The sequence below is a fragment of the Pseudopipra pipra genome, chromosome 14 (assembly GCF_036250125.1).
Source record: "Pseudopipra pipra isolate bDixPip1 chromosome 14, bDixPip1.hap1, whole genome shotgun sequence".
Lineage (NCBI taxonomy): Eukaryota > Metazoa > Chordata > Aves > Passeriformes > Pipridae > Pseudopipra > Pseudopipra pipra.
The window spans coordinates 7,294,556-7,321,333 of NC_087562.1; the positions used below are offsets into that span (position 1 = coordinate 7,294,556).

General features: G+C 48.6%; 1 protein-coding gene and 1 non-coding gene across 3 annotated transcripts; both read right to left on the reverse strand.

Moving 5' to 3' along the window:
- Positions 1–25,159, reverse strand: FBXO31 (F-box protein 31). 2 transcript variants are annotated; one of them, XM_064671004.1, is made up of 10 exons: positions 24,751–25,159; positions 18,042–18,113; positions 16,438–16,524; positions 12,634–12,710; positions 10,953–11,120; positions 10,167–10,241; positions 8,666–8,775; positions 7,783–7,936; positions 6,776–7,140; positions 1–5,332 (listed from the first exon to the last, which is right to left on the reverse strand). In XM_064671004.1, exons 1-10 carry the CDS (start codon positions 25,130–25,132, stop codon positions 5,110–5,112), a joined length of 1,713 nt encoding a protein of 570 aa, XP_064527074.1. In that variant the 5' UTR covers positions 25,133–25,159; the 3' UTR covers positions 1–5,109. The 2 variants fall into 2 exon arrangements, with proteins under 2 accessions (XP_064527074.1, XP_064527075.1); XM_064671005.1 differs by lacking the exon at positions 16,438–16,524 and having other exon boundaries at positions 24,751–25,158.
- A 408-nt stretch (positions 25,160–25,567) lies between these two features.
- Positions 25,568–25,640, reverse strand: TRNAM-CAU (transfer RNA methionine (anticodon CAU)). The gene has a single exon. It is a non-coding gene; the product is annotated as a tRNA-Met (tRNA).
- Between the last annotated feature and the right edge of the window lie 1,138 nt (positions 25,641–26,778).

Consider the following 26,778-nt stretch of genomic DNA (forward strand, 5'->3'; position numbering starts at 1 on the left):
TAAGTTCACAAAACATTGCTTTTTATTATTTGAAATTGGAAAAGGCTTCTCGGGTAACAATGATCAGGTGTAAAAGTAACACACACGTTTCGCTCAGTTTTCCAAAACCCAGGATGGAGTAGGCCAAGTGTTGGGTTTATACATCCCATTCCTCTCAAACCCACGAAGAAAAGGACAGGCAAAACCCCCTCCCTTGAACAGGGGAGCAGACTGGGCAGGTGAGGTGTTTAAACTACAAGTTACCATGTTCCACAAGGATATTTGTGGCATGAAACCAAGGTGCTGGATGTCAAATGGTATTTTGGAATGAAAATCTCACATTTTTGCTCCCACTGCCCTCTGTACAAAGCAGGGATCTGGTGTTTCACCTTCATTTTTAATAAGTACCATGGGGTACTTTATAGAGACTTATTTACAGTCAAGGCCTACAGGAGATGCCCAGATTAATCCATCAGTGTCATGTTAAAGTGGTGAGTGCAAAATACACACAGAAACAGGGAAGGAGGAGTATCAATCAATGAAAAAAAAGTGCAGAATGTTTTAATTAAGCTAATAAACACAGTTGATCTGAGTGCTCTTTGCCTCAAAAATTAAAAAGACTGCAATCCAAACAAAAACCAGAATCATACATTTTAAATTCAGCACACAAAACCCCCAAAGGTCAGTGGCACTCACAGTTTGGTACCTTATCCTCCACATCTCAAATATTTCACTGTCCCACTGGTAAGTGATACTGTCTGAGGGCAGCACAATCCTTTGGCAGCTGAGCACAACGGAGGGTTATTGGCCACGTGAGCAACCAGCTACAAGAGAGAGTTAATCCATTATCATTCCCTAAACTAGCAAATTGAGATTAGACAATCCATTTCCACACAACACTCAACACTCCCATTAAGTTCCACTAGTTTTAAATTAATAAAAAGCAATAAAAAGTCATTTGTTTAAAAGTAAACACTGAGCCAGCTGCAGTTTTGGTTTTCCTGGTAGCTGACACCTCCAAGCACATTTGCACAGGAATTCCCTTTCTCCCCAGTACTTGTTTCCCAACAAACTGCCCTCTGACTACTGCTGTCCCATTCCAGACTCCTATGTCAGCATTGCTGTTCACTCCAGAATGAAGCTCACACTCAAACTTACAAGTAATTCCACCCTTTTTCCTGCTCCTCAGTAAAAACCAGCCTGACAAATCCCCATGCACTGCAGAGTCTCCTACAACCACAACGCCCAAGCACAGCACATTCACAGCTCTGAAATCAGGCCCAAGGCAAACAAACTGGCTGCACAAGGAGCTTTGATGCTCCTGCTTTCCAGCTGGCCAAATCCATGTGTTTTGACAACACAGAGAGCAGGACTGAGGAGCACAAAACAGTCTGAGCACGTAAACCACTCACTTGTTCCTGAGCCAGAATTCAGCCCCAGGTCTTGCTGTGGCCATTGGGGCTCTGCAGCCTCATTGCAAATGCTTTTGTTTAATGCAAAAGGCTTCTGCCAAGAGTATTCCTAGCCCTGACAAGTTGTTTTCCATCTTCGCCAGCACTTTCCACCCATCTGGGATCAAGAAATCAAGCCAATTGTCCCCAAGATTTTCCACAGAGCCAACAGGACGAGGAGACGTCAGCACCAGGAATTTATCGCCATCTGCAAGGCCCCACCACACATTATCCCTGTCAACAGCTCACAGAAAGATCCCAACAAGCTGGAAAACTAGGGTTTGGGAAAGGAGCAGGGTATGCAGTGAAGACATGCTGTGCAGGGGGTGGTACAGCCTGTACTGAAGATGAACCAGCACAGCAAAAGCCTGTCCTGTCAGCACTGCTTCCCTTTAGGAAAGGCAGGATCAGGACACTGGTCACATCCCCCTCAGCCATGGGTGATCCTCAGATCTAAACTGCCTGCTCCTAAATCTGTCCCCACTCCCCTTGCTCGTTGCCCTTTCCCAAAGATTTCAGAGTTGTGAGTTTTAAGTCCCCACCATGTTATCCTGCTTTGCTCTGAAAGCACTGACGCAGCCACGCACAGAGGAACAGGCACAGGAGCACCCCCAGCACTTCTGCCAGTCTCCAAATTCACCATCTTCACAGCTTTACTCACCCCCAGCCAAATCAGGGGGAATTTTGTTCTGAAATGCCACAAAAAACTGAAAAACCTGCCAGGCTTGGAGCAGCAGAAGGTGAGAAAAGGTGTCAGAGGAGGAATATTAATACCAAACTTGCTATTTCCTTTGCTCTAGACAGAACAAAGCCGGGGGTACCGGCGGTTTTGCCTTTAATCAGGCACATCCTGACATTTTGAGGCCAACCAGGTGAGTTATAAATAAAAAGATGCCACTACAGGGGCAAAGCTGAGCTGTGAAAAATTCCCACAAGGCATCAAGACTCCACAAAGCCCTTCTCTCCAGCCAGCCAAGCAGGTCTCGCCTTCAGGAGACCCTTGATACTGACACTGGAAAGGTTCAGAAGCGACAAGCTACAACCTGTGCCAACAGCCAACCAACAAGTCCTTGCCCAGGTGACAAAGCAGACCTAGATTCAGCACAGAGCAAAACCCTCCTGACAACTGGTATCCATGGGTTTGCACTCCCCAGCAGCCTCCTGGGAAGCTGCAGGTAACAACTTTCATGACAGCGGTGGAACGCACTTTACACACTCAGCCAAGCCATAGTAACAGGCTGCAAGGAGAAGGGAGGATACAGAGTCAGGTCAGTACTCAGGAGAGTGACTCAGGCCTCAGGCAAGTGCTTGCAGGGCATTCAATGCAGTCTGGACTTTAAAATCTCAATTTATAAAATTTTAATCTCAATTTTAAAATTTTTTATCTTAATTTAAAAACCGAATGCAAAAACTGTCAAGTCAGTTGTGTAAAACTCTATGATTTTTATTTTTTGTGGGGACACTGAAGTGGAGAGGAATCTGCAATCAGAGCTATGGATCCAGCTGAAGAAAAGCTGTTTTTTGGGACAACTTCCAAAGGGGACATCTCTCATCCCTTTAGGCTGTTAAAGAGAACACAAGGCAGCCAACACGCTGACTGCACCAGCCTAACAGCAAACTCCAAGATAAACTGGCCACCCAGCTACCAGAGTCCTAGTCATGGAATCATTCAGGTTGGAAAAGACCTCTGAGATCATCAAGTCCAACCATTAACCCAGCACTGAACATCTTTAGGTGTCCCAGAAACCTCTATCAAACCTGGAAACCTCTGTCTGCAACATGAGGCACATGTTCTGCACAGAGCTCAGCAGCTACAGCAAAAGGCTGAGAAGCCTGATTTTAGCTCCAGGTCAGTTCTCTGCCCACTCACCAAGGCACAGGAACTGCCACCTCCCTCTCTCCCAGCCCTGTGTGATCTGAACTGACTCTTCCTTCTGCTGATGCCCACAGGAACACCTCTGACAGGCTGCTCACAACCAACCTCCTTTTCACAGCTTATTCACCAGGACAGTAACAACACTTCAGCTCCTCACCTCTAACACTGAGGCAGCTTTTCCACTCCTGACAAAGCTGTAGGAAACAAAGAAAAAAGTGCCCTAAATCACCTTCAAATTCCCAGACGTTTGTAAAACTCTATCTAAAGAGACAGGAATTAATCCTGTGAGTGACATGACCTGCTGCTCAACGTCTCTGCTGGAGCCTGGGTTCTCACACAGCTTGAGGGAACACACGACAGCCAGAAATGGCAAAAAGCCCTTGTGAGAGTGAGAATAAAAGCTGCTCACAGGCAGTGGAACCAGGCAGGGACTGAACTCCCAGCACATGTACAGACACATTTACAAACCTAAACCTGCAGAAGATGTAAAGGCAGAGGTTTTTTTTAGACACTGATCTGGGTAGAAGAGAAGGAACCTGGAGTTTGTCATCACGGCCAGAGGGAAACTGCAACAAAGGATCATGTTAATGCTGATGGTTTATAGCACAACTCAGAGTCTGTAGATGAGCACTGGCCAGGATTTCCTGTACAGAACAGTCTATAGGGAATCTACTTCCTTGCCTGCAGCCCACAATTCCCAGTGGAGCTCAGATCTGCCACAGAATGCAGGTATCATGGAAAGAAATCAAGCTCAAAAGCTTTCTGTGGAAGCAACAATCACCTGGGATGAGACAAGTACAACTAGAAAGGGAACAGAAGGGTGCTGTGAGTGGAGCAGCAGCACCCACCTGTCAGCACCCACTGCAAAAGGCGCCAGAAGGAGCCACAGCAACATGAGGAGAATCCCTCGTCGCTCCTTTGGACTGCAAAGGGCAACCTGATACAGGAATGACACCCAGCTGGGGTCACACCAGTGACAGTGACACGTGGCACCTTTTGCTGCCCATCACAGATCAGAGCCAGCAGGCTCCAGCTGCCCTTATCTCACAGTTGGTTTTCTTTTTGCTCCTTCCTTTACATTTTCAGACCCACTTTTACAAGACCTGAGGTGAATCTTTCAGATACAAAGCAGTTGGAACACATCAGCTTTTGCAGTTTACACCCATTTCCAGTTCCACACCCAGCTCCTGTAAGAAAAAAGAACCATCTCCTCTATGCTCAGGGAGACACACAGACCTGGAGCCCCAGGGACAGCACATCCATCAAGCTCCAGAAGCCAGGATAATGCTACACACACTCATTTGCAGTGGGGATCCTCCCCTCGCTGCCAAGCTGAGGGTACTTCTCCAAAGGAAACCACACACTCCAATTCCCAAGCCAAGGATGAAGGTATCACATCACCCTCTCCTGGCAATGCTACACCCAGAGAAACGTTTCTCTGGAGAGGAGGACATGCTTTGTCACTGCCTGTCCCTCTCATCTGGCATTATTTTTGTCCCAATACATTCTTTTTTTTGCAGTAAGAAAGATCTTTTTCCTCCTCTGCAGGATCCCTTCAGCTCTACAAAGCTATGCCACAGACTGGGTAACAAGGACTGCTGGGAAGCAGCGTGGAGTGGCAGGGAGGAAAGGGCAGTCATGGATATTTTAACTGGGGTGTGTACATTTGGGGTAAAAAGGCTTTTTATTAAAAGTGCATGCTTTTATCCAGAGGTACCGAGAGCAAGGAATCCCCCCCCAGCTCTGGCTGGGGGAGCGCAGCAGCCTTTGCAACCCCGAGCCCTGTCCGTCACAAACCACCCGTCAAGTCGCCAGGGACTGAATGTTCTTGAGCATTTCATCAAAGGCCTCACGGGAAGGCGCTTCTGCGTTCTGGAAGGAGACCTTGATCCTGCTGTAGAGGCTGAAGGATTTCAGCTCCAGCCAGATGAACCCAAAGCGGTCGTCGTCGAAGAGCACGAACACCCCCGGCGTCCGCTCGGGGCTGGTGAAGCCGTGGCCGGCGATGAGCCCCGTCCCGTAAAAACTGCCAGGAGAGGAGAGCAAAAGAGGGGTGAGAAACAGCCAGGATCGCCCAGTGTTTAGTAAAAAAAGGAACAACGTGGAACAACATCAGTGACAGATGAAGTCGCTGTCAAACACGCTGATGGGCGCCACAGAACAGCGAGTTTTACACTCAGTTTTTCCTCACATAAAATGCTGCCCACACACAGAAACAATGGGGTTGGAAAAGACCTCTAAGATCATCAAGTCCAACCTATGACCTAACTAGACATGGCACTAAGTGCCACATCCAGTCTTTTCTTAAACACCTGTTGATGCCATTTTAAGACAAGAAACTCTCCACAGCTATTTGCAGGTTGCTGCTTTGGGTTATTCTAATTAGCACCTGCACATCCTAATTATTCTGTAGTTCAGCCCAGAAGCCCATCTGAGATTTACTTCTGCAACTCAAGGATCAACAGAGGCCCAGACAATCCTCACAGGAAATGAAAGGCATGTTGAGAGGGTGACCTGAGAGACAAACCTTGTGCAAAACTGAAGGGAAGGGACAGAAAAATCTAAAAAGCAGAAAAATCTACCATGATCTGAGAAGGAATAAAGGTCAGTCCCACCTCTGAGCAAGCAGCACGTGGAGCAGGGTTTTATCCAAGCACAAGTTAGTTGTGACAGCAGGAGCCTTCTGGGATTAACCAGCTATTGGTAGGTTTTTCCATGAGCACAGATGTGTGGCTGAATGTCACCTGCCTAAGCCTCAGCGTTTGGGCTCTTTTTCCACACTTCATTTAGTGTGATGCTTCACTGACTCCAGCTCCCATTCAACAAGGCTCTCTGCATGCCTGGACCTACTGTTTGGAGTGTTCAACACCTTCCAGGTCTGGCCCCAAGGCACCAGAGGCCAGGGAAGGGTGGGAGAGAGCACTGTGTTCCCAGAGCCAAGGAACACAAATGACACACACAGGAACAGGAAGCAGCTTGAACGGAGTTCTAAATATATGAGCTGGGCAGCTCTGGGAAACAAAACACCAAAAAAAAAGGAGGTGTGTGGAACACAGGAGAGGTGCTGGCTTCAGAAGTAAGCAGGATAAGGTCTAGCAAGGAAGTGGGATGGCAGATGGCAGTGTGGTGAAAAAGGGAGCAAACAAGAGTGTGGGAGATTGGGTGGCAGAGGCAGAACCCAGAGAGGTGGTGAACTCCCCATCCCTGGAAGTGTTCAAGGCCAGGCTGGATGGGGCTTGGAGCAACCTGGTCTAGTGGAAAATGTCTCTGCCCGTGGCAGGGGGTAAAGCAAGATGCGCTTTGAGGTCCCTTCCCACCTAAACCATTCTGGGATTCTGTGAAATCTGATCCCAAGGGACTGGGAATCTGCAGGCAGGTAAATGGCACACAGATACAGGACACACCTCAAAGACTCCCCCTTCCCTTTCAAAAAGTGACTGGCACAACTGGCACCAGCAGTCCCCATTACCAAATTCGGCAGGTCCGGGGATAGTCCTCATTCCTTGAAATGACTCCCATGGGCAGCACGAAGGGCTGGGAAGCTGGTGCCTTGTCCGGGGTCATTCCCTCTCCACCAGCTGCAGTCTCTTCCCCCTCGGCACCATCTCCTCCCAGGGGACTGGCAGCAGGCTGGGAGGCAGCCTGCTGGGAACGCTCCTCTTCCTCCTGCCGCTGCTCCTGCTCCTGCTCCTCCCGCCGCACCTGCTCCTGCACCTCCAGGACGATGCGGGACAGCTCGCTGAAGTCACGCAGGTTCTCGATGTCGGGCAGCTGCAGAGGGTGTGCCAGGTCTATCTCCACAGTCTGCTGTCCAGCTGGGATGTTGGGATCTCCCTAGAGACAGGAAGCAACAGCACGGCTGCAGAGGCAGGGAGCTACAGAGTTCAGAGCTGTGTCCTCCCCACGTCATCACTTGACTTCGACAGAGTTCACCCGATTCTACAGTCAACGAGTTGGCAACAAAAAAGGGCCACTTGGACCTTGTGGTCCCCTGAGCTGTCAATTGTCATCTCTGCTTCCCCCTCTCCCAGAAACAGTTTTAAATCAAAAGCTACAAGCCAGGCTGTACTTGCAAGGGTGAAAGAAAGTCAAAGCTGTGGCTGCATTTTGCCAGAATCCTCCTTGCAGAGAGGAAGGAGCTCACTTGCCTGACTTCAGTGGAGAGCTGCCAACATTTCGTACCTGCTCCTCAGACACACACAAGGGATCTCCAGTGACCTGCTACCAGCTGCTCACAGAAAGCAGCTGGAAGGGAGAGGAAGGGAAGGGGAAGCCAGGTGGAATCAGAAGAAACCTTGCAGATCAGGTTCTAGTTACTCTGCATGCACTGAGATTCACCCAATGCCACCAACCCCCCCAGGGAACAGGGTTTGGGGTGGCAACAACTGACTATCTCTGACGCAGAGATCCCTCCTATTCATCCATGGCATTGAGAATACTTTAACAAGCACTTGAGAGAAAGGGAAATGCACTCACAGTGATTTTAGTCCCCTTGGCTTTCTTCCCATGAAAGCTCAGCATGACGATCTCCAGCCCGTGGCTCCCGTAGGTGCCTTTGAAGAGCCCTGGCCTGATGAGGTCGTCGGGGCTGCTGGGGGGGAGGTAGATGCGGCGGTAGGTCAAGCAGTTGCTGTGCAAAACAAAAACATTAGAGAGAGGTTAAGGGAGAATCCCTTACCATGAGGAACGTGTTGGCATTCTGCTCCTCCAGCAGCTTTAGGATGTCGCCAAGAGAGGTGGGATCTGTCTTTTCAGCAATACCAACAAGCTTAGTGGATTTTGCTTTACACCTCTGCAAGCACTTCCTCTCTCCCTCCCTTCACTTCTCTCCCAGTCCTACTTAGCACACCAGGAAATTCCTACAGCAAGGTCACAGTAAACTTCCTCACTCCCTGGAATTTCCAGAAAACCTAAGAGTGAAGCATATTTAAACATGTGTTACAGTGAGGTGGCTGTACTCTGAACTATTCTGAGGTATTAGAAGCTTGGAGTGATGGTTAAAACCCCCCAATTTCTCAGGGACTGTATAATTTCTGCACTACAAAGGATATTGCTGACTAATATGGTAATAAGCAGACACTCCTTGGGACCACAGGCACTTGCCCTGTCTTCCAATTAAACACAGTTAAATGACTCAAAAGCACCTTACTGTGCATATTTGTTGTACAGAACTTGGAACCTTGTTCTTACTGCTGTAATTACACCTCTGGAAAGCACTGTGTATCCCTGCATGGAGCCTGCAGAGAGAGAGCATTCCTTTGGCTGTGAGAGCCCAAGGAAAATTCTTATCTTCAGGACAAATGCTCCAATGTGCTTGTGAAATTGCAGCAGCCTCAATACCAAGAGCTGGAGCTCTTACTCATATTGGCTGGTGTAGATGAACTTCATCAAGATGAGCTCTTGCATGTGTTCATGGAAGATGTCTTCCAGAGTCCGACCCCACTCTTCCCTTAGCCACGTCCGGAATTCCTGCAGCACAAGGAGGAAAGGAGCAAGATAAGGACCTTTCAGTGATGTCCCCCAACATGACTTCACCCTGTCAGCATGTTTCACTGGCAGAGCCACAGACAGGGCATATGCTCTGCCAAAGACAGAGGATCAGGCTGGATTTGGGAACAAGCACGTGTTGCTACAGAGCCGGCCTGCAAATAGGCTTAACAAATAGTGATAACGGTAACTATCAGTCACCACCCTATAAACATGCCCCCCTTCAAATAAATCACAGGTAGAACCAATACACCTCCTCAGAATAAAACCACAAACATCACCTGTTACTGCAAAGTAGCTCATCTACTACTTCTTTACGTCCTGACGTATCTTGCACTAACTCATTTGTGTGCCCATCATCTGACTCCTGTGCCCTGTCCTAATGTGAAACATAAAACAGGAAGCTTTTGAAAGGCACTGAAGGTTTAGGAGGTTAAATCCTGCTGACTTAATACTGATGCATCTAAATCCAAAGGGTGCTTTGAAACCATCTCCTGAAGTACCTCATCTCCAGCTCTGACAAGTTAATACCCCGCAATGAGTTGGTGTGATAACAGCTTACACTGAGATAGCAGCCTACCAAGTGATATTCCAAACCTTCCTGCTTTATCTCCCAAAGCCAGACCCTCCAATTACCATAATGCCACGCACACTTAACGCAGTGCTTTGGAAGTATTAAAGCATTTCTCATCCGCTACAGCACCAGAAAACACTTCACTTTCACCCAGCTGTTTCCCATTAGCAGACAGGCATTTTACAGCATTCCTGAAGTATCAGATCTGTCACGTGGAGCCAGCTGGCAGCAAACACCAGTACCTGGAACAGGTATTTATCCTGACATTGATACCTGCACCTTAACACAGGCACTTGAGTCAGGAATCTGCTTTGCTGGGTAGAGCTGACAGACACAGGATAAACAACCAAATGAAGCCTCTAATCCCTCGAGCAAGACAAGCAGTGGGAAGGTGCCTCTCTGACCAGCAGGTATTCAAATGCAGCTGGTATTCATTCCTAGGCCTTTGAAAGATCTTAATTACTCAGACAGCAATACCACAGAGATCAGTGCCTGGAGTGTTGTGTGATGTACAATATGTGCTGCTGTCTCTCTTTGGACAGGTCTGCTACCAAACAGGAATGGTGTCACAGCAGGGGAAGGAGGAGGGTGCTGGGGCTCAAAGGGTACCTTGGCACAGAGAACTGCCTGAAACAGTAATTCAGCCAAAAGCCCCCAGCCTGGGTTTTCATGTATGTCCAAACACACAGAAGTTAGAAGGCAGGAGACCACCTCCCACCCTGACATCAGCTAAGAGCTTATGCTGAGAAAGGGGACACACAAACAGCCTCAGTGCAGACTCCTGGCAGAGCACTCTTACCTCCTGCCTTCCCCCTGACATCCGATGGTGATCCGTCTGGTTGCATTTCGTGGAGAACTCGTCCTTCTTTACAATCTGTAGTTACCATGGAGGAGAATTTAACAGGTTACAGACCTGTCCAGAGATACCTCAGATGAGGTAACTAAGACTGTTTACAGTAAATGCTTTACACAACAAATGTTACTGAATCTGATACAACAAAGAAATCATTAAGTGGTACCGAGAGCAGGAGCTGCAGAATAGAGAAATTAAAAAGAAATAAACCCTCAAAGCATTCTAATAAAAGATAATAGTTTTAAGCTGCTTCTCTATTTCAACTTCCTTTTTTAAAATAAAACAAGCAACCTCTCAGGAAGCTCTTCAAAGCATCCCACATGCTGAATGGATGCTGCATCATCTTCTCAAGGTCTCACCTTGGAGAGAGCTGTAAAACAGGTCTGTGTGTCTGCCTGGACACATTCACCAGCTGCCCAAGGCCATTTTACACATCCCTTCCCCCAGCCTGTGCACATCCTGGTGTTCCCACAGTGTCCCAGCCCAAGAGAAGACAGTACAACAGCCTCACTGTACTACTGCCAGGGAACAAATTCAGAGCAGGGAACAGCCCACACAACTTGTCAGACACATAATGAGTGTAAAACTGGCATCCACACACACAACAAGGTGGTGAAATCCACATCTCTGAAATCAAATTCTACCATTTTTTTGATGAATCCATATCCAGAGCCAAAGGGCACACACACTGCACCCAGGACAGGTGATGCTGGCAGTGCCAGAGGAGCTCACCTGGATGTGGCCGTTATGAGGTCCCTTGTGACCATACATACACTCCACTGTTGCACATTTCCTCTCCATGAGGTGAATCCTGAAGAGAGGTTTGAATCTCATGGGATCATCAACATGAGGGTCGTGAGGTGGCAAGTACATCCATCCAATAATGAACAAACCATCCACCTGTAGAGGTAAAGGACACAAAGCCCACGAGATCAGCCTTGCGCGGTTTCTCAGGAGTTTGCAGCAAACTCTGGAGGCTGTTCTGGCCCAGGTCAGGAGCTGCAAAACAGCTGCTGCATTTCCAAATGGCTTTCCAGCAATTAAACCAGACCATATGCACTCACAGCACACCCTGGGTGTGGGTTTCTTTACAAGGCTTCCTGCACCACTGGAAAATGATCAGGACTTTATTGCTGCAAACGACTTTGTGAGGGATGCCTGGAGCGCAGGATCCAGAGGGAGAGACCACACAGCAAGTCAAGCTCTAATTGGTTTGAGAGCTCATGCTGGCAGATATTCCAACAGATGAACTCTGCTTCCCGTGATTATCCCTTTTGGACAAGGAATTATTTGGCTCTATTCCTCACAGGCAGCACAGGAAGCAACGCTCCCCTCTGCTGAGAGGCACAAGTGCCAGCCCCTTTCCTGCACTAACAGAACCCTGCCCCTCAGGCCCTGCAATTCCAGAGGCAGGATATTTTCTAAATAGAGAAATCTGAGACCAGAGCAGCGCCACAGAGGCACTTGTCTTTATAAGGTCACAGTATCATGTAAGTATTGATGCACTTGGATGCACTTTTATACCAGTTCATGGAACAGAATCTTGCAAAACCCAAAGGCCTCGTGATTTGTTCCACTTCAACCTGGCAGTTATTGAACCCTGGTGCAAAGAACAAGGGCTTCAGGCAAACTCCTGGCTCAGCTCTCCCCAGTCAAATGTTGTTCATTAACTGCTCTCCCCAGCACCACCAGAGCTGCCAGACTCCACAGGTCTTGCACCAGTATCATTCTACATCTGATGCACAAGTCTTAGACATGGCTGGTGAAATGTGGGAACTACAGGAAGGAGAGGTGTAAGAACACAACTGCAAAACCCTTTGCAAAATATTCAGCTGCAGGCAAAGATAATGCCCTAAGTGATGGGCCGCTGCTAAAACCTCTGCTGAACCTGTGCCAGCCACTGGAATATCAGCATTAAACTCTAAAACAAGTCTTTCCTTTAAATATTGATCATGTTTTCTATGTGCTCCTGGGGCTGTTTGAGGTAGAGCTGAAAAATAAAAGGACTTTCTGGAGAAAGGTGGTGATGATGAAAAGAATCCCAGAATCATTTAGGTTGGAAAATACCTCAGAGATCATTGGGTTCTGTGACCAATCCCCACCTTGTCACCCAGCCCAGAGCACTGAGTGCCACGTCCAGCAATTCCTTGAACACCTACAAGGATGGGGACTACAGCACCTCTCTGGGCAGCCCCTTCCAATGTTTAACAACCCCTTCTGTGAAGAAATTCCTCCTGATGTCCAATGTAAAAGAAATCAAGAGTGAACCCAGAACCTCTGGGTCCCAATCACTTGCTTGAGGGCTGATTGTTCAGACTTTCAGTGGTATGAAAAGGGCCACCAGGCCTGGAAAGCATAAAAAAAGGCTCCTCAATCCTGAAAACCACAGCCCCTGGATAAGGTACTCACTCACCACCACGTTCAGCAGTCCCCCGTAGGGCCCAATGTCCGGCTGCCACAGTCCCAGGATGTGCCGGTACCGGTGCAGCACTAGGGAACAGGGAGACACCCAAGGGAGCACATCAAGCTAAGGAATTGGGATTTTGGGAATGAAAATCAAACTGCACATAGCACTGACCAATACCACTCACAACTGCCTTTACTAAGGAAAACTGGTTGTGTCCAACCCCAGCCAGGCAGCTCTGGAACTGAGGCCTCCCACAAGCTCACACACATTTATGTTATTCTCTGCTCCTGGGCCTGTGGAGGGGCAGAACCACCTACCTCGCCAGGAATTCCCAGAAAACTTATGCAACATGGTCCCATTAATGCAAATCACACGATATACCCAGAGCTAAAACCAAATCAAAATATCTGCCGTCTCCAGTTACCAAAAATGCACTTGATGCTTCAGACTGCAAAGCAACAGAAAATAAGGAAGGGCAGAAAGGCAGGAAGGAACAGGGAAATCTGAATGTTTTGAAAGCATTTCCCTGCCTTGTGTAGACATACTTGTCTCCAGAGTTTAAGCCTCCTTTAAACAGCCACCGAGAGCACGGGCAAAGCGCAGGGATCACAGCAGCTCAGGAGATCCTGTGGTGTGACCAGGTCAGCCACGGCCTGAGAAATTCTACATAAGCAGCTACATCTCAGCAATGCCCAAAAGCTGCTTCCAACCCCCCTCAAAGCCTACAGCAGCAGGGGAGGCTCCTCTGTTTCTCATTCCAGAGCCAGGTGTCCCTTCAATCTCACCTAAATGAAGGACAAGTAGGAATGTTTTCAGCAAGCAGGAGAAAATGGCTGTTACAGAAGGATCTTAAACCTCCTCTCGTGAAGAAACCTTAACCTGCCTCCAGTCCTTACCCAGTCAGCCATTCCTTTTGCCCATAATTCCCTGACATGACCAGTAACCTTCACGTGAAGACACCATACAGTCTGGCATTTTGGGCAGGAACAGCAGGATGCAGATTATTTCTCTAAAGATGGCAAGAAGATACTGCATTTGCCTTACAGTGATGTTCATGGCCGACTCAGAAGGCCACATTCTGGCCTCCAGGACTGGCTTGAAAAACGGTGTTTGCTTTGCATCCATTGAAAGGAAGAATTGTGTGTCAGTGCAGCTGTTCCACCAGCTTTGTTTCATTAACTAGTTCAGACAGCAAGAACTAAGGAGTATTTTTATTCCACCAAAGCAGAGAACTTCCACGGAAGTTTAGGACAGCAGGGAGTGATATCCAGAGATGCTGCCAACTGGCCTGGAGGAGCCTTTTTCCTGTGCAGTAAACAATTTCAGACTGATGGCCTGGTTTCACCCAGGGAACCAAGTGCAGCACAAACAGCACCAAGGCAAGCAGGCAAACCACATTCCCGGCTCAGGAATTACACATTAATAAATGGTTTGTGCATGAGCTGCTCCACCCACCACAGTCTGCCTTCTACCCTGTCTGGCACTGAGCTGATAAAAAACAGCTTTCTTAATTTATTCTTATTTTTAGGACAGAAAACTAAGCTGCCCAAGAGGGATGAGGATGTCCCTCCCACCTCAGCTCCTGTTGGAAGCAATTTCAGGAAACACGGGCTGAGTCCCAGACACAGCCTCCTTCACCATCCGCTCTGACCACCCTGAAACCTGGAGCTGCAAAGGAGGAAGGAGGCCAAAAAAACCCCATTCACTTCCAGAAGTTACGGAGGAAAATGCTGGTACTTGGCCAAGGGCCCAAACCAGTCTCAAAGCAAAAAGCATGGCCCCATTTTCAAGCCTGGGGTGTCTCCGGACCCCAATGAGGCAGCAGCTGTATCCTTTGCAGGGAAAAGCTGATGAATTCCAGCTCTGGCTCTTCCTAGCAGGAGACAGGATGGATTGACAGTTGTTTCCCTTCCTGCTCCTCGAAAGAAAATAGCACTTGGGTCTTCCTCCAAGGTTTTCCTCTGCTGTGCACGCTGCCTGTGCTAAATCCTGAAGAAGTTTCTTGCCTATCCAAATTTCTGAGTCCACATCCCGCCAAATTGAGCAAACCCACATCCACTGGATGTTTCAGTACAGCCTTCATCCAGCCTGGATATTATCCACGTTCTACAAGCAGCCCTGCATGCTCTTCAGACGGGAAAGTGGCTTGAATCCAGCTGGGAATGGGCTTGGAAAAGCAGGGAATGGGGAGGGTCCTGAACAGGAAAAACCTGATCTACTGCAACTCTCCCAGACTCCCAGGATACAGCAAGGTATCTATAAGTAAAATGAGCTGGAACAATGTAAGCAGTTGCTGTGCCCAGGTTGGTGATAACTGACTTGCTCATGGAAGAAGCTCAGTGTCAGCCAGGTGGCTTTAAATCCCTGGGGAAAGCGATCTGAGCTCACCTGCTGGCATGAATAGGAATTAGGGAATGCTTCCATGGTAAATCCTGGCAGGAGGGGAAAAAGGGGGAAATGGGCAATCCCATCTTAAACCAGATGGACTCAGAGCCAATAGAATCATTTAGGTTGGAAAAGACTTCTATGATCACCAAGTCCAACCATCCAAGCTTTCCCCAAGTAACACAAAACATCCCTAGAGAAAAGGGGCATGAGATATCAGAAGTTTGGGGTAGCTCAAGAATTTACAACTGAGGGAACAGCACTAAATGTCATTTGAGACATCATAAACAGCACATTTGGAGTAAATATCCAATCTCCAAAGGAATCCATCTTGCAGCTTGGACGTGTCTCTCCTTCCCATCGAGCTCTGGAACACAGCTGGTGTTGACAGGCAGGACTGCCAAACGTAAAACTCTGTACCAATTCCTGCTCTAGTGCTGCTGTTTGTCTGTCCTGACTCACATTAAAGTCTCCATTCCCCTGCACAGCCCATGCTCAGCTGCTTTCTTCAGCACAGGAAACTCTGCAGCATCCACTCCACACATTAATATGTGTGAAAACCTACATTCCAAGCACCAGTGAATTAGTAACTGGAGTCTGCAAAACTCTGCAGACCCAAAGGAGCATCAGAGACAGCTCAACATCCCCTCCAAATAAATACCAAACAGTACTGGCTTCCTTAATTGATGTAAACTGATCAGTACTTCCCCCTCAATTCCAGCTGAACACTGAGCCTTAAACTCCAAGGGTTTAACTATTCTTCCCCCAGCACAATATTAGGAAGGAAAGAATGGTTAATCCAGAGCAGCTTCTTGACTTAGAAAGGCAAATCACGATCTCTGAAACACCAGGAGGATGTTTCCTAAAGACAGAGATGGTGCTTAAAAGGATTCACTGTGCAGGGAGGGAATTACTATGGGAACGCTCAGCATTTTTCCCTGGGAAGGGCTGTGGATCTGTCTGCAGCTCACCTGGATCAAGACAAAGCTCTTTACCAGTTCAAAGCTTATTTAGAATTGCTTTTGGGAGGCCTCACCAGGGTATCTGAATAATTTCCTCTAAGAAAGGAGTAATTCACACACAGCAGAGTGAGTGCTCCTGTTCTGGGAACGGAGACCCTCCTTTTGGCACCTGGTCAGGGCAATATTCTAACTCAGGACAATATTCTAACCCAGGACACAGCCAGGACAATATTTTAACTGAAAGCACCTCAAAGGGAGACCAACACACCTCACTGCCTGCCCTGCTCCCAGTCACCCCAAAGGGTCAGAATGCTCTAATGCACAACAGACAGAAGTGACTGATGGGAGCTCCCTGCTGTCCCAAGGTCCATCCCAAAGCCACTTGCTCCAAGCCACGCCACACTCCATGCAGCATGTCGTGCGTGCTCAGTGCAGGAAGCATCAGGCAGCAGGGGGTACGTACGGCAGGTGTAAACATCTCTGTACTCCATGTGCTCGTAGTCGGGAAGGATTTTCATAAAACGCCCCGACTTCACCCGTGGGTTTATACCTGAACAGACAGAGCAGGGTGAGTGCCAGCAAACTCTGCTCCACTGGAACCAGCACCAACCATTTCATGGATCTGGACCAACCATGCAGGAAAGTCCAACTCTCCACTTCCAGCTGTTTCCATCAGCCCCAGTCTCAGGCACAGCCGGTAGCAGGATTTCTCACACACAACTTCCATGTTCCAGATTCCCACACATAATTTACAAACGGCATCTAGTGAATTCCAAGTGGAATCAAGGTCCTCAAAGTCTGCATTGCTGCCTCAAGAAAATCAAGTAACTCCATGGACAGTAGCCCACGCCTTGGATTAGTTCTGCTTTCTAGCACTTATGCTCAGTTCCCTATTTCCCACTTACAGAAGCACAGTCAGTGGGTGCAAAAGTCAGTGAGTCCTGCCAGTAGTCCCAAATTACTTCCTCTGCAACTAAAAAGGTTTATGGGACAGAAGAGAAAATGGGGTGACACTACCAGGAAACTGTTCCACCGAGTGTCTGGGACAGGGCAAGCTGATGGATCTGAGCAGGAATGCCGAGACAGTGGCTGGCTATCTTTCCTGAAAGCCAGAAACAACTGCCAATCATTCCAACTTTGGAATAACCATCACTAGCTGGGATTGCTGGATGGATGTGGACATCGACCTTATACAGACCATCACAGAAGTGGTGCTCACACATCAAGTGTCACTCTGCTAACGGATTCCGAAACTACTTTGGTGCAAAGGGAGACTGAAAACATGTGTGAGACAGATCTGCTGAAGGTTATTAAATCAACAAACAGATTAGACTCTGGAAATCCCTCAATCTGTAAACAGTGAGAGCATTTAGGAAAGTGTTACATAGACTTTGCCCTCTTCTCATTCCTTAGGTGACTCTCACAGCTCAGCTTCTGCCTGCAAAGGGACAGGGAGGCAGCCTCTCCATGGATCCAGGCCTCCATCCAGTCCTTAGCCCACTCTGGTTTCCCTCATCCAGTGATGGTCCCATCCCTCCTTCCTGCAAGACAGAAGATGTGCATCTACCTCAAGAATACACAGTGGGGCTAAGGACTTGGGGTCCCACTCCCACAGACATTTCCAAAACACAGTGACAGCTCCTGCCAGGCTCTTCTCCTTCAGGAGCAGCCCAGAGGAATGCTCATCCCTTTCCTTACAGCACTCTCCCACTCTCCTATAACTGTGTCCTTTTACTGAGATCAAGGCTTAGAAAAAATACCCATTAATTCCTTAGCAAGACCCAAAAATGGCAAAACAGGATGAAAAACCCTCAATACACTTTATTATAAAATCAAATTACATGCTCTTTTCCCACCAAAGGACTGGGAGGCACAGAAATCCCAGCTCTTGGCACCTGCTTACTATTAAATGAGCCTCCAAATATGTCAACTTCCCAGACGAAACCCCTGCCAGTAGCAAGTCTGGCAACTTAAGCCATCAAAGCTTAATAAATATTCAGCATTTATATGCTCTCAAAACTGGTACTAAGCAAGGACATGCAGATTTATATCAGCTCTATCACTTACGTTTGGCGTAAACATCTCGACAGGACACTCCTGTGATCTCCAATTTCCTCAAGTTTTCACAGACTCCATATTCTGCAACAACATAGATAAAAGTGTCAACTCTGGCACAAAGGGATTTGTACCCAGGGTCTTGATATCCACAGCTTGAGCATAACTGGGATCTGATTAGGTGCTTTCCTGAAGCTGCCAAAGTAGACCAAAATCTTATTTCTGCTTTAAAAACAGAAACTAAACGTAATTCCACTGTGGAATCCAACACATTTTACAAGCAATGCTTGCAACAAACACACCATAAGGCACAAACAAACACAGCAAAGTCACAGCTGCTTACACCTCAACCAGAAAGAGTGTGAAATGTGGGAGACGGCCTCATTCCAGCTGGGATTGAATGCCTGTTTAGATCAAATCACAACTGTGCGTAGTAATTATCTACTCCCACTGAGGTACCCAACAGGGAAAACTGCTTATTAGGATCCTAAAGAAAAGGTCACAGACTTGAAAAAGAATGAAATGGAGACATAAAACAGGCATCAGCATGTACAAATATGGTTACACTTGAAAGCAGATCAGATTGAGAAGGGGCTGTTGTACAGTGAAATGCCTTTGATTGTTACAGAACACCCCGAAAACAAAGCGAGTCGGAGACCTCAGAGCAGCTTTGAAGCAGAAAATGAGATTCTCTCCTTTCATTTTCAGGAAGTCAACGTCGAACTTCTAAGAAACTTCAAATAAAATAAAGGCAAGTACTAACATCTCGGTGCCAGAAATCCTCAGAAACCCAGAGGGAGGAGATGAGAGAAGGGAGATCCCAAAAAATCAGCAGCAACAAAAACTACCCTACTGCAGTGACCCTGATAGATCTCAGAACGGAAAACTGCCCTCATTGACATCAAAGACATCTATAGCACAGATCAAAAGCACCTTTCCTCAGCAGCACAAACATCTGCCAGATATTTGACACATGTGTCTGTGGAGACCCTCATCAAACCATTAAATATGAAACTTATCCTGGGTCGAGTATCCTTGAATTAACAATCAACTGTGGCTGTCAAACACCACCTAATGCTGGAAACCTGCTGCAAGTGAGAATTCAGCTTTCATATACAAGGAAAGCAGAAGTTTCCCTGAATTAATTCAACCTCCTACCGCCTATAAATACACTTCCATGATGATAAAGCACGCACAAGGCTTCCTGCCAGCCTGCCTGTGGGGAATACATGTCCTGCACAACATCACTCTGGGTAAGCAGCAAGGTCAAGAAAGGTGAGAGTGGGCAGAAGGCACAGCAAACATGTTGCCCTTCATCAAAAGATGCAAAGGTCAGTGGCAGAATTCCTGCTGACTTCCATGGCCAAAGCCAGAGGAGCTCTAAGTGTTATCAGACACGAGGTGGGATGAGGAAGCACAGTCAGCCTGAGAGCCCAGAGAGCTCGAAGGAAAGAACAGCCCAGCACAAACAACAGTCAGTGCTGGGCCTCCGCCAGCTGAGTCAACAGAGACTCCTGGGAAACCAGAGCTCCAAGGCAGCCCGGGAATCCATACCCTCCCTGTGTGCCCATCCCTCCTGCCAGAGCTGTCCAGGTTTTCCACAGCTGCTCTGCACGTGCACACACGTGGGTACAACATCCAAGGGACGGAGGGAACAGAACGTGTCCTCAGCTGATCGGAAAGTGAGAGCTGTTTGGAAGAGGATGGGAACACTGTGGTCAGAGCCTGGAAACAGGCAACTCTTTCCATGTAAACAAACACTGCTCTGGCCCCAGGACAGGTAAAATGTGCCCTTTTTGCACTGCAGGCAGATTGAAGTCAGTCACTGAAGGTGTTTGTACTGCACTGGAAAGGGAGGAGACACACGGAGCATCCTGCCCAAACTGCATCTCTAACAGCACCATGAGCACACTGACGTTCCCTCTTCCTCCAGAAGGTGCTCATTTATCCCAGAATATTTTCCCCAGGCCTGTAAAGCACTCCAAGCACAGGCTCAGTGCAGTGCCATGGCAGATCCACTACCAGCAGGTATTTCCAAACAACAGGGTGGGGTGGGAAGTAATTTGTTATCAAAGCTCTATCCCAGTTACACCCAAGTGCCTCTGATAACCTGCAGCACAATTTTATGAAAGCCAAACCAGGATTAAAGTGGTTGTAATTCAAATCTTTCCTGGAAAGATTCAGATTTCTTTCAAGTAATACCAAACTCCTTTAAAAAAATAATACAAAAATTTAGGATTTCTATATCGCTACACACTACTTGACATTACATATCCAAGGCTTATAAGGAAGTATTATCCTGAAAAAAACCAATCTCATCTTAGTGTACTTTAAGACTCATTTTATAACTAGTTCTTATCTTGTTTTGGTCAGCAAACAACTACAGAGAGTGAAAATGCCACAGTGATGGCTGAGCTCCATAAGTGCATCACTCCAGCTCTTCTGACCCAGGAGCTGTTCAGACCATTTGATGAGGAAAAATCAGTCTTTTGACTCACAGTGCCTAAAAAAACTCTCCAAATATCATAAGCAAGAAAGCTGGCTGTCTCTTTTTAACCCAGAAGAGGGACATAAATTAACAGTAAGGACAGCTTCCAAATAGCTACAGAAAAATAAAACTGGTGAGATTTTCTTTACAGAGAATAGAAATCCTTTTCCAAGAAAGCTCTGAAGGGCTCGAGCTTCCTGGAAAATTCCACTTCAGTACAATTAAATCTATTTTTAAGGAAATGTATCTCAGCGCAGCAGCTCACTGAGTAAAGTATTTTAAGGAGTTAACAGTCACCAAAACTCACACATTAGAAAATGGCTACTTAATTCTGCTTCAAAAGCAAGGATGGAAATTGGTTTTCAAGTTCCCAGTTGACCAGCTGGAAAGCCTATTGGAGTGGGATTGTGAGGAGTGCTTGACTGATTTACCAAACACAGGGACACGGTGCTGTTTCCATGGTCACATGCACTGGAATTTAAAGGACTTGGAAAAGCAGCCTCCATTTATTATGATCTGCACTAATACTCTGGAAGTGTCACATACCCTGCCCTGCTCCAAACACTTCCAAGCCTCACAATCCCTCCTCCTCCATACGAGAAGCTGTGTTATGCTGAAGTTTAAAATACAAACAAGGCTCTTCCATCCCAGGCTGGGAAGAACCCCCGTGCTAATATTAGAGACCAAATTCCTGCTTTTTTTCCCACCTTTCTCAGCAGGGCAATGCCAGGGAGCAGCTGCCATCTGTGTGTGGACATCCGCAATTCAGAGGAAATTGGAATGTCTGGCAGAGCTTGACAGCCTTTACCACTGCTGAACTTCCACTGTGTCCTCTCTAATCAAGTCCTCCAATTATTCCTAGATAAATGCATGTTCACAAGGCTGGACATGAAACAGAGAGCACAGAAACTCACTGGATTATTCCAGTGACCACTGAAATGGAAGGTTCTCAGGTTAGCACCTCTGAAATACCAGGTAGATGAGTTTGGAAACCACCTTCTTGTTTCCAAAGTTGAACCTTCAGATTAATACAGACCAAGTCCCCTCCCACACACTTCCCCAATGGAAGGCTTGTATTTACCACTCCTGTGTGGATGCCTTGGAGTCTTGTGAGAGCTGAACTCCATCCAACAGTTCCCTCAGGGTGTAAAAATCACATACCATTCTTCTCCACAGGCACCTCTTTCCATACAACCTGAAGGTCAGAAACTCTAACCCCTTTGCTGACATTTTCCAGCAGGTCCAAAAGTCATTGGAAGTTGTTTTCACAGACAAAAGCCTTTTCATTCAGGCTCTAGAGCTGTTTATTCTGCATTACTGGTCTGTTCCCAGATGTTCTGCTGCACTTGCCCTGTTTTGGTTTAAGATGAAGGCAGTTACCATGTAAAATGGACTATCAGGTGTTAACTAAGGTAGGTCAGGCCACCAGCCAGGGTGAAATGGGTTTTAATTCTGCTCCTGCTGCAGAGATCAGCAATCTCCTATTTATAGAAAACATGGAAGTGACTGCAACCCTCTTCTTGCCAAGGAAGCAATTCAGAGACATTGTTTACCCCAAACAGTTGCAATGATAAAAGGACAACGGCCCAAACAGCCGTGTCAGTGTTACACAACTCCTGGTTACTCCCAGTGCTCTCCCAGTTCACAACCAGCAGCAAAAGCCACTGTATTTTCAGGCAGACACTTGGAATAACCACGTGTTTTCAACACTAATCTACAGCTGAGTTGGCCCACAGCAGGGCAAGAACAACACACCAACACTCCATGGATCGAGGGCCCCGTCCAACTTGGGACATAGCCAGGCTGTTCCTTACATCCAGCGCTGCTCCTGTCCAAGGTGAAGGTAAAAAATGGCCAAAACAAAGCACTGCAACAACCAGGTTCTCTCAGAGAAGCTACTCTCTGTTCTCTTTAATTTTAGGATTGTCCTTCCTGCCTCTTCACTGTTGTGCATTTCTGAAAACACATGTAGTTTTGCACATACAACTGACACCAAGTTCCAGTTACTTCTGGAACATCACGGTGGACTTTGATGATCCTCGTGGATCCCTTCCAACTCAGGATATTCTAGGATTCCATGATCATCGGCAGAGTGAATAAGGCACCAATACAAGGGGTATTCCTGGAGGGGCACAAGTGCTCTCACCCTGTTTTCAGAACATGCAGCCTCCCAACAAGACTCAGGCAGATACAAACACACCCTTTAAGTACTGACCTCAGCCGGGAGATGGCTTGTTTTTGAGAAAGATTACAAAAGGTGATTACATTTTATGTTTGACTATCACACAGTACCACTGTATGGCTGCACAGGAACACAGCACAGGGTTTTCTAAATATTGTATGTGTATTTATATGCTAACACCTGATATATACCTATAAAATAATGCCTATTTTGATACTCACGTACATCTACTCAACTTGACAGTCCTAACACAACAGTAATTAGTTTCACTGCTGTGCAGAGCAATTCAAAGAACTACAAACAGCCTGAGAAGTCCAGATGAGGACCTGCTTGTGAAACCAGGACTGGGTGAAAGATTGCAGTATCAGTTTTCATGCGTGTAGGAAGTTTTCTGCCCAGGAACCTGCCCCTCATCTACTCAGCAGAGCTTGGGCACCTGTGGCACATGATCTTCCTCAGTCCCACCAGCAGCCCCCCAGCGTGCTCCCTGACACTGCTTGGAATGGGTACGTCGGGAAACACAAGGAATAGTGTGCAAAAAGAATCAAAAATTGGTTTATGCACCTCTCACCTGGTTGTTAGCTAAGGGCCTTCAGACAAAAGTGTAGTCTCAATACCTTCATTTCCTACCCAGTTTAGTTTTAGCCATACAAAGCCCACTACTTCCCTACATTTCAGCTGAGCAGTTGAACATTGCTTTACATGCTGGCAAGAAAATCCAAGGAGCAGACATGATAAATAAATGCATTTCCCCATCAGGCCTAATTTAGTGGTTACTTTATAAGCCAACTTAGCTTATATTTAAAAGCTATATACATTTCTATATGACCATTTTGCCAGGACCACAACCTATTAAAATAATTAATCAGTGAAGTTTTGCAAACCATTCACCAAATACACAAACATCCATGAGGACTCTATGCCACTAGAGGAGTACAAGGAAAGAATTAACCCCATTTTATTAGCCTGTCTCCCAAAAACAATATTAATTTATGGGGCAATGCTGAACTAAGAAATAAAAATGCTTCAGTTTACATTTTCTAGGTACAGCCTTTGTATTGTCCAAAGGTTCTTGAATACTGCTGATAAGGCATGAATTCATTCCTGCAAGGCTTCATGGATTCCAAGGGATCCCACTGCAGGCAGCCACTGACATACCCAAATCCTGCATCCCAATGCCCTCACTGGTATTAAAAACAGAAAACAAACAACGAGAAAATATACATGACTTCATGTGCTGGCAGCAGAAGCACCTGGCAGGATCACAGTGTTTGGAGAGATGAGCACAGCAAGGCAGACCTTGGAGGGTGGGACAGGCACTGGATTAACAAACAGGGGACAGAGAGCCACGTGAGTGAGGATGAGGAGTAATGAGTGAGATCTGCAGCCTCACAGAGCAGGGCTGAGGAAAAACCACCCCCAAAGCCTTCACGTTACTGCAGCACAGCATCCTTGCACCAGGCACTCCCCGGGAAACACACACGCTAACCTGGGATTCCTCCACAATTCCCAAATGGATACTCTCTCCCAGACCTGCCCTCCTCCGTGCACCCACCGGTGTGCTCCCACGGCTCCAGGAATCCCAAGAGCCCCTTTTTTCCCTAGTGCAGGAACCGAGCATTCCCTGTTCTCGCTGCCTGCAACACCCCATCCTCAGGATTCACCCAAGGACACCCCACATGGATGCATCATCTCCCAGGGCTGCTCCCTTCCCATTCCTGCCCTCCAGCTGCCCCCGGGGCACAACCCCAGACCGACGCCCCTCGCCACATGCCACCCTTTTGCAGCAAGTGCCACCACCAAGGGGCAGTGCCCACAGGACCCGAGTTGTGCCCTCTTCTCCGCCCTCCACACATGGAGCCCTGCGTGCCCCTGTCACGGCCCCACAGCCCGCATCCCCAGGCCGTTCTGCATCCCTTAAGGACCACACTCTATCACCTTCTCGCACTCTCCCTCTCCTCCTGCATCCTCCAGGCCCCTGACCTCGCACTCCTGACCCCATTCCCTCTCTGCACCCCCGGGCCCGTCCATCCCCCCGGGGCGGGCGGTACCTTCGCGGCAGCGCCGCCGCCAGATCGTGTCGGTGCGGAGGATGCGGCGGAAGGTGGTGCAGACGCGGGCCAGGCTGGGCAGGTCGGTACCGGGCAGGGAGCCGAAGATCTGCACCAGGAGCTCCGGGGGCAGCTCCAGCAGGGACAGCGGGGCCCGCCCGGCAGGGCCGGCCTCGACGGGAGGCGGCGCGGGCCGCCCGCCCTCGATGCGCTCGGCCACCTCCTCGTCCTCCGTGACGCCGCCTCCGCCGCCCGCCTCCTCGGGGTCAGTGTCGGTGTCGGGCTCGCTGTCGGCGGCCCCGCGGCGTTGCTCCCTGGCCGCGCCGCGCCGGCGGCAGCCGCGGGCCGGCCCCACTCCGCACAGCCGTGCGCACACCGCCATGGCCGCAGCCGCTGTGACCGCTCCGCCGGGGCGCGCCGCCGCGTCCGCCGCCGGCCCCGCCCACCGCGCCGCTCCGCCAATCAGCACCGCCCCCCGCCGCCGCCGGGACCGCCCACCGGCGCGGCGCCACCAATCAGCGCCGCCTCACGCGGCCGCGCCACGCCCCCGCCGGCAGCGCACGGTGCGCGGCCGCGGTTCCCCAGCGCGACCCAAGCAGCGCGGCCGCCCCCTGGCGCGCGGGAGGACCGAGAGCACGGCGGGGCCGGTGCCCGGTAACGGGGGTGCGCTGGGGCCCGTTCCAAGCCCGGGGGTGCGTCCCCACCGCCCCGGTCCCGCCTCCTGCTGCAATTCCGTTACAAAAAAAAAGATACAAACACTCCCTTCGCTTGGGAAAACCTTTCTGCCGGGGGGAAAAGAAAAGGAGGAAACCATCTCTGCCCCGTGTGAGGATCGAACTCACGACCTTCAGATTATGAGACTGACGCGCTACCTACTGCGCTAACGAGGCTCCTCGATGAAACCCGTCCCGCGTACCGCCCTTCTCCCTTCTCCGCCAGGCTCCTCCCAGTATTCCTGTTGTCGTTCCGGGATACTGCCTAAAAAACCTTTCCTTACAAGAGGTTCTTCTCTGCGAGAGACACCTGTTTGGGTCGTTTTGTTACGTTTTCTTTTGCCTTTTTTTTTTTTTTTTCCAAATGCCAGACCTCACATTTTGTGCAAACGCCTCCTCTTTCCCATGCTGTTCCACAAAAAAGGTCTTGGGTTTTGGTTTTGGGTGTTCAGTTGGGGCTTTTTTTTGGAAATGGCTCCTTTATTTCTATGTTGTTCTGCAAAACAGCTGCAAAGCATCCTTTGGGGTTCCTAAGCATCCTCATCCATCTCCACTGGCCAGGAATAGACTGTGGCTGCGCTGACAACATGCTCGCAAGGAAATCGAATTGCATCCACATAATTAACAAAATTTAGAGCCAACCTCGTTTGCCTCCCTGCTGTGAAGAGTCACTGTTCGACTGGGATTTCTGTGGTGCAATGGGATCCCCATGCTCAGGGAGTGCTCAGCAGAAGAGGGTCCTCAGCACTGCCGGCAGAAATGCTGCCCTGAATCCTAATGGGGAGGCCTCACCCCCAGTGAGTGTCCCACGGCAGCAGTCGCCATGACAATGGAGCCATGACAAATACCTAAATTGGCAGAAGACAGGAAAACAGACATTTAATTCATGCAGAAAGTCTGCGAACCTCACCCACGAGAATTGCTGCAGGGAGGGAGGCTGTTCATCTGCAGAGTGAGGAACTGACAGAGGATGAAGAAGGAACAGACCACTGGACATCGTAGAATCACAGAACTGTTTGGGTTGGAAGGGAGCTTAAAGCCGACCTCATTCCACCCCCTGCCATGGGCAGGGACACCTTCCACTAGACCAGTTGTTCTAACCTGGCCTTGAACACTTCCAGGGATCCAGGGGCAGCCACAGTTTCTCTGGGCAGCCTGTGCCAGGGCCTCCCCACCCTCACAGGGAATGATTTCTTCCCGATATCCCATCTAACCCTGCCGTCTGGGAAGCCATTCCCCCTTGTCCTGTTCCTCCAGGCCCTTGTCCAGAGTCCCTCTCCAGCTCTCTTGGAGCCCCTTTAGGCACTGGAAGGGG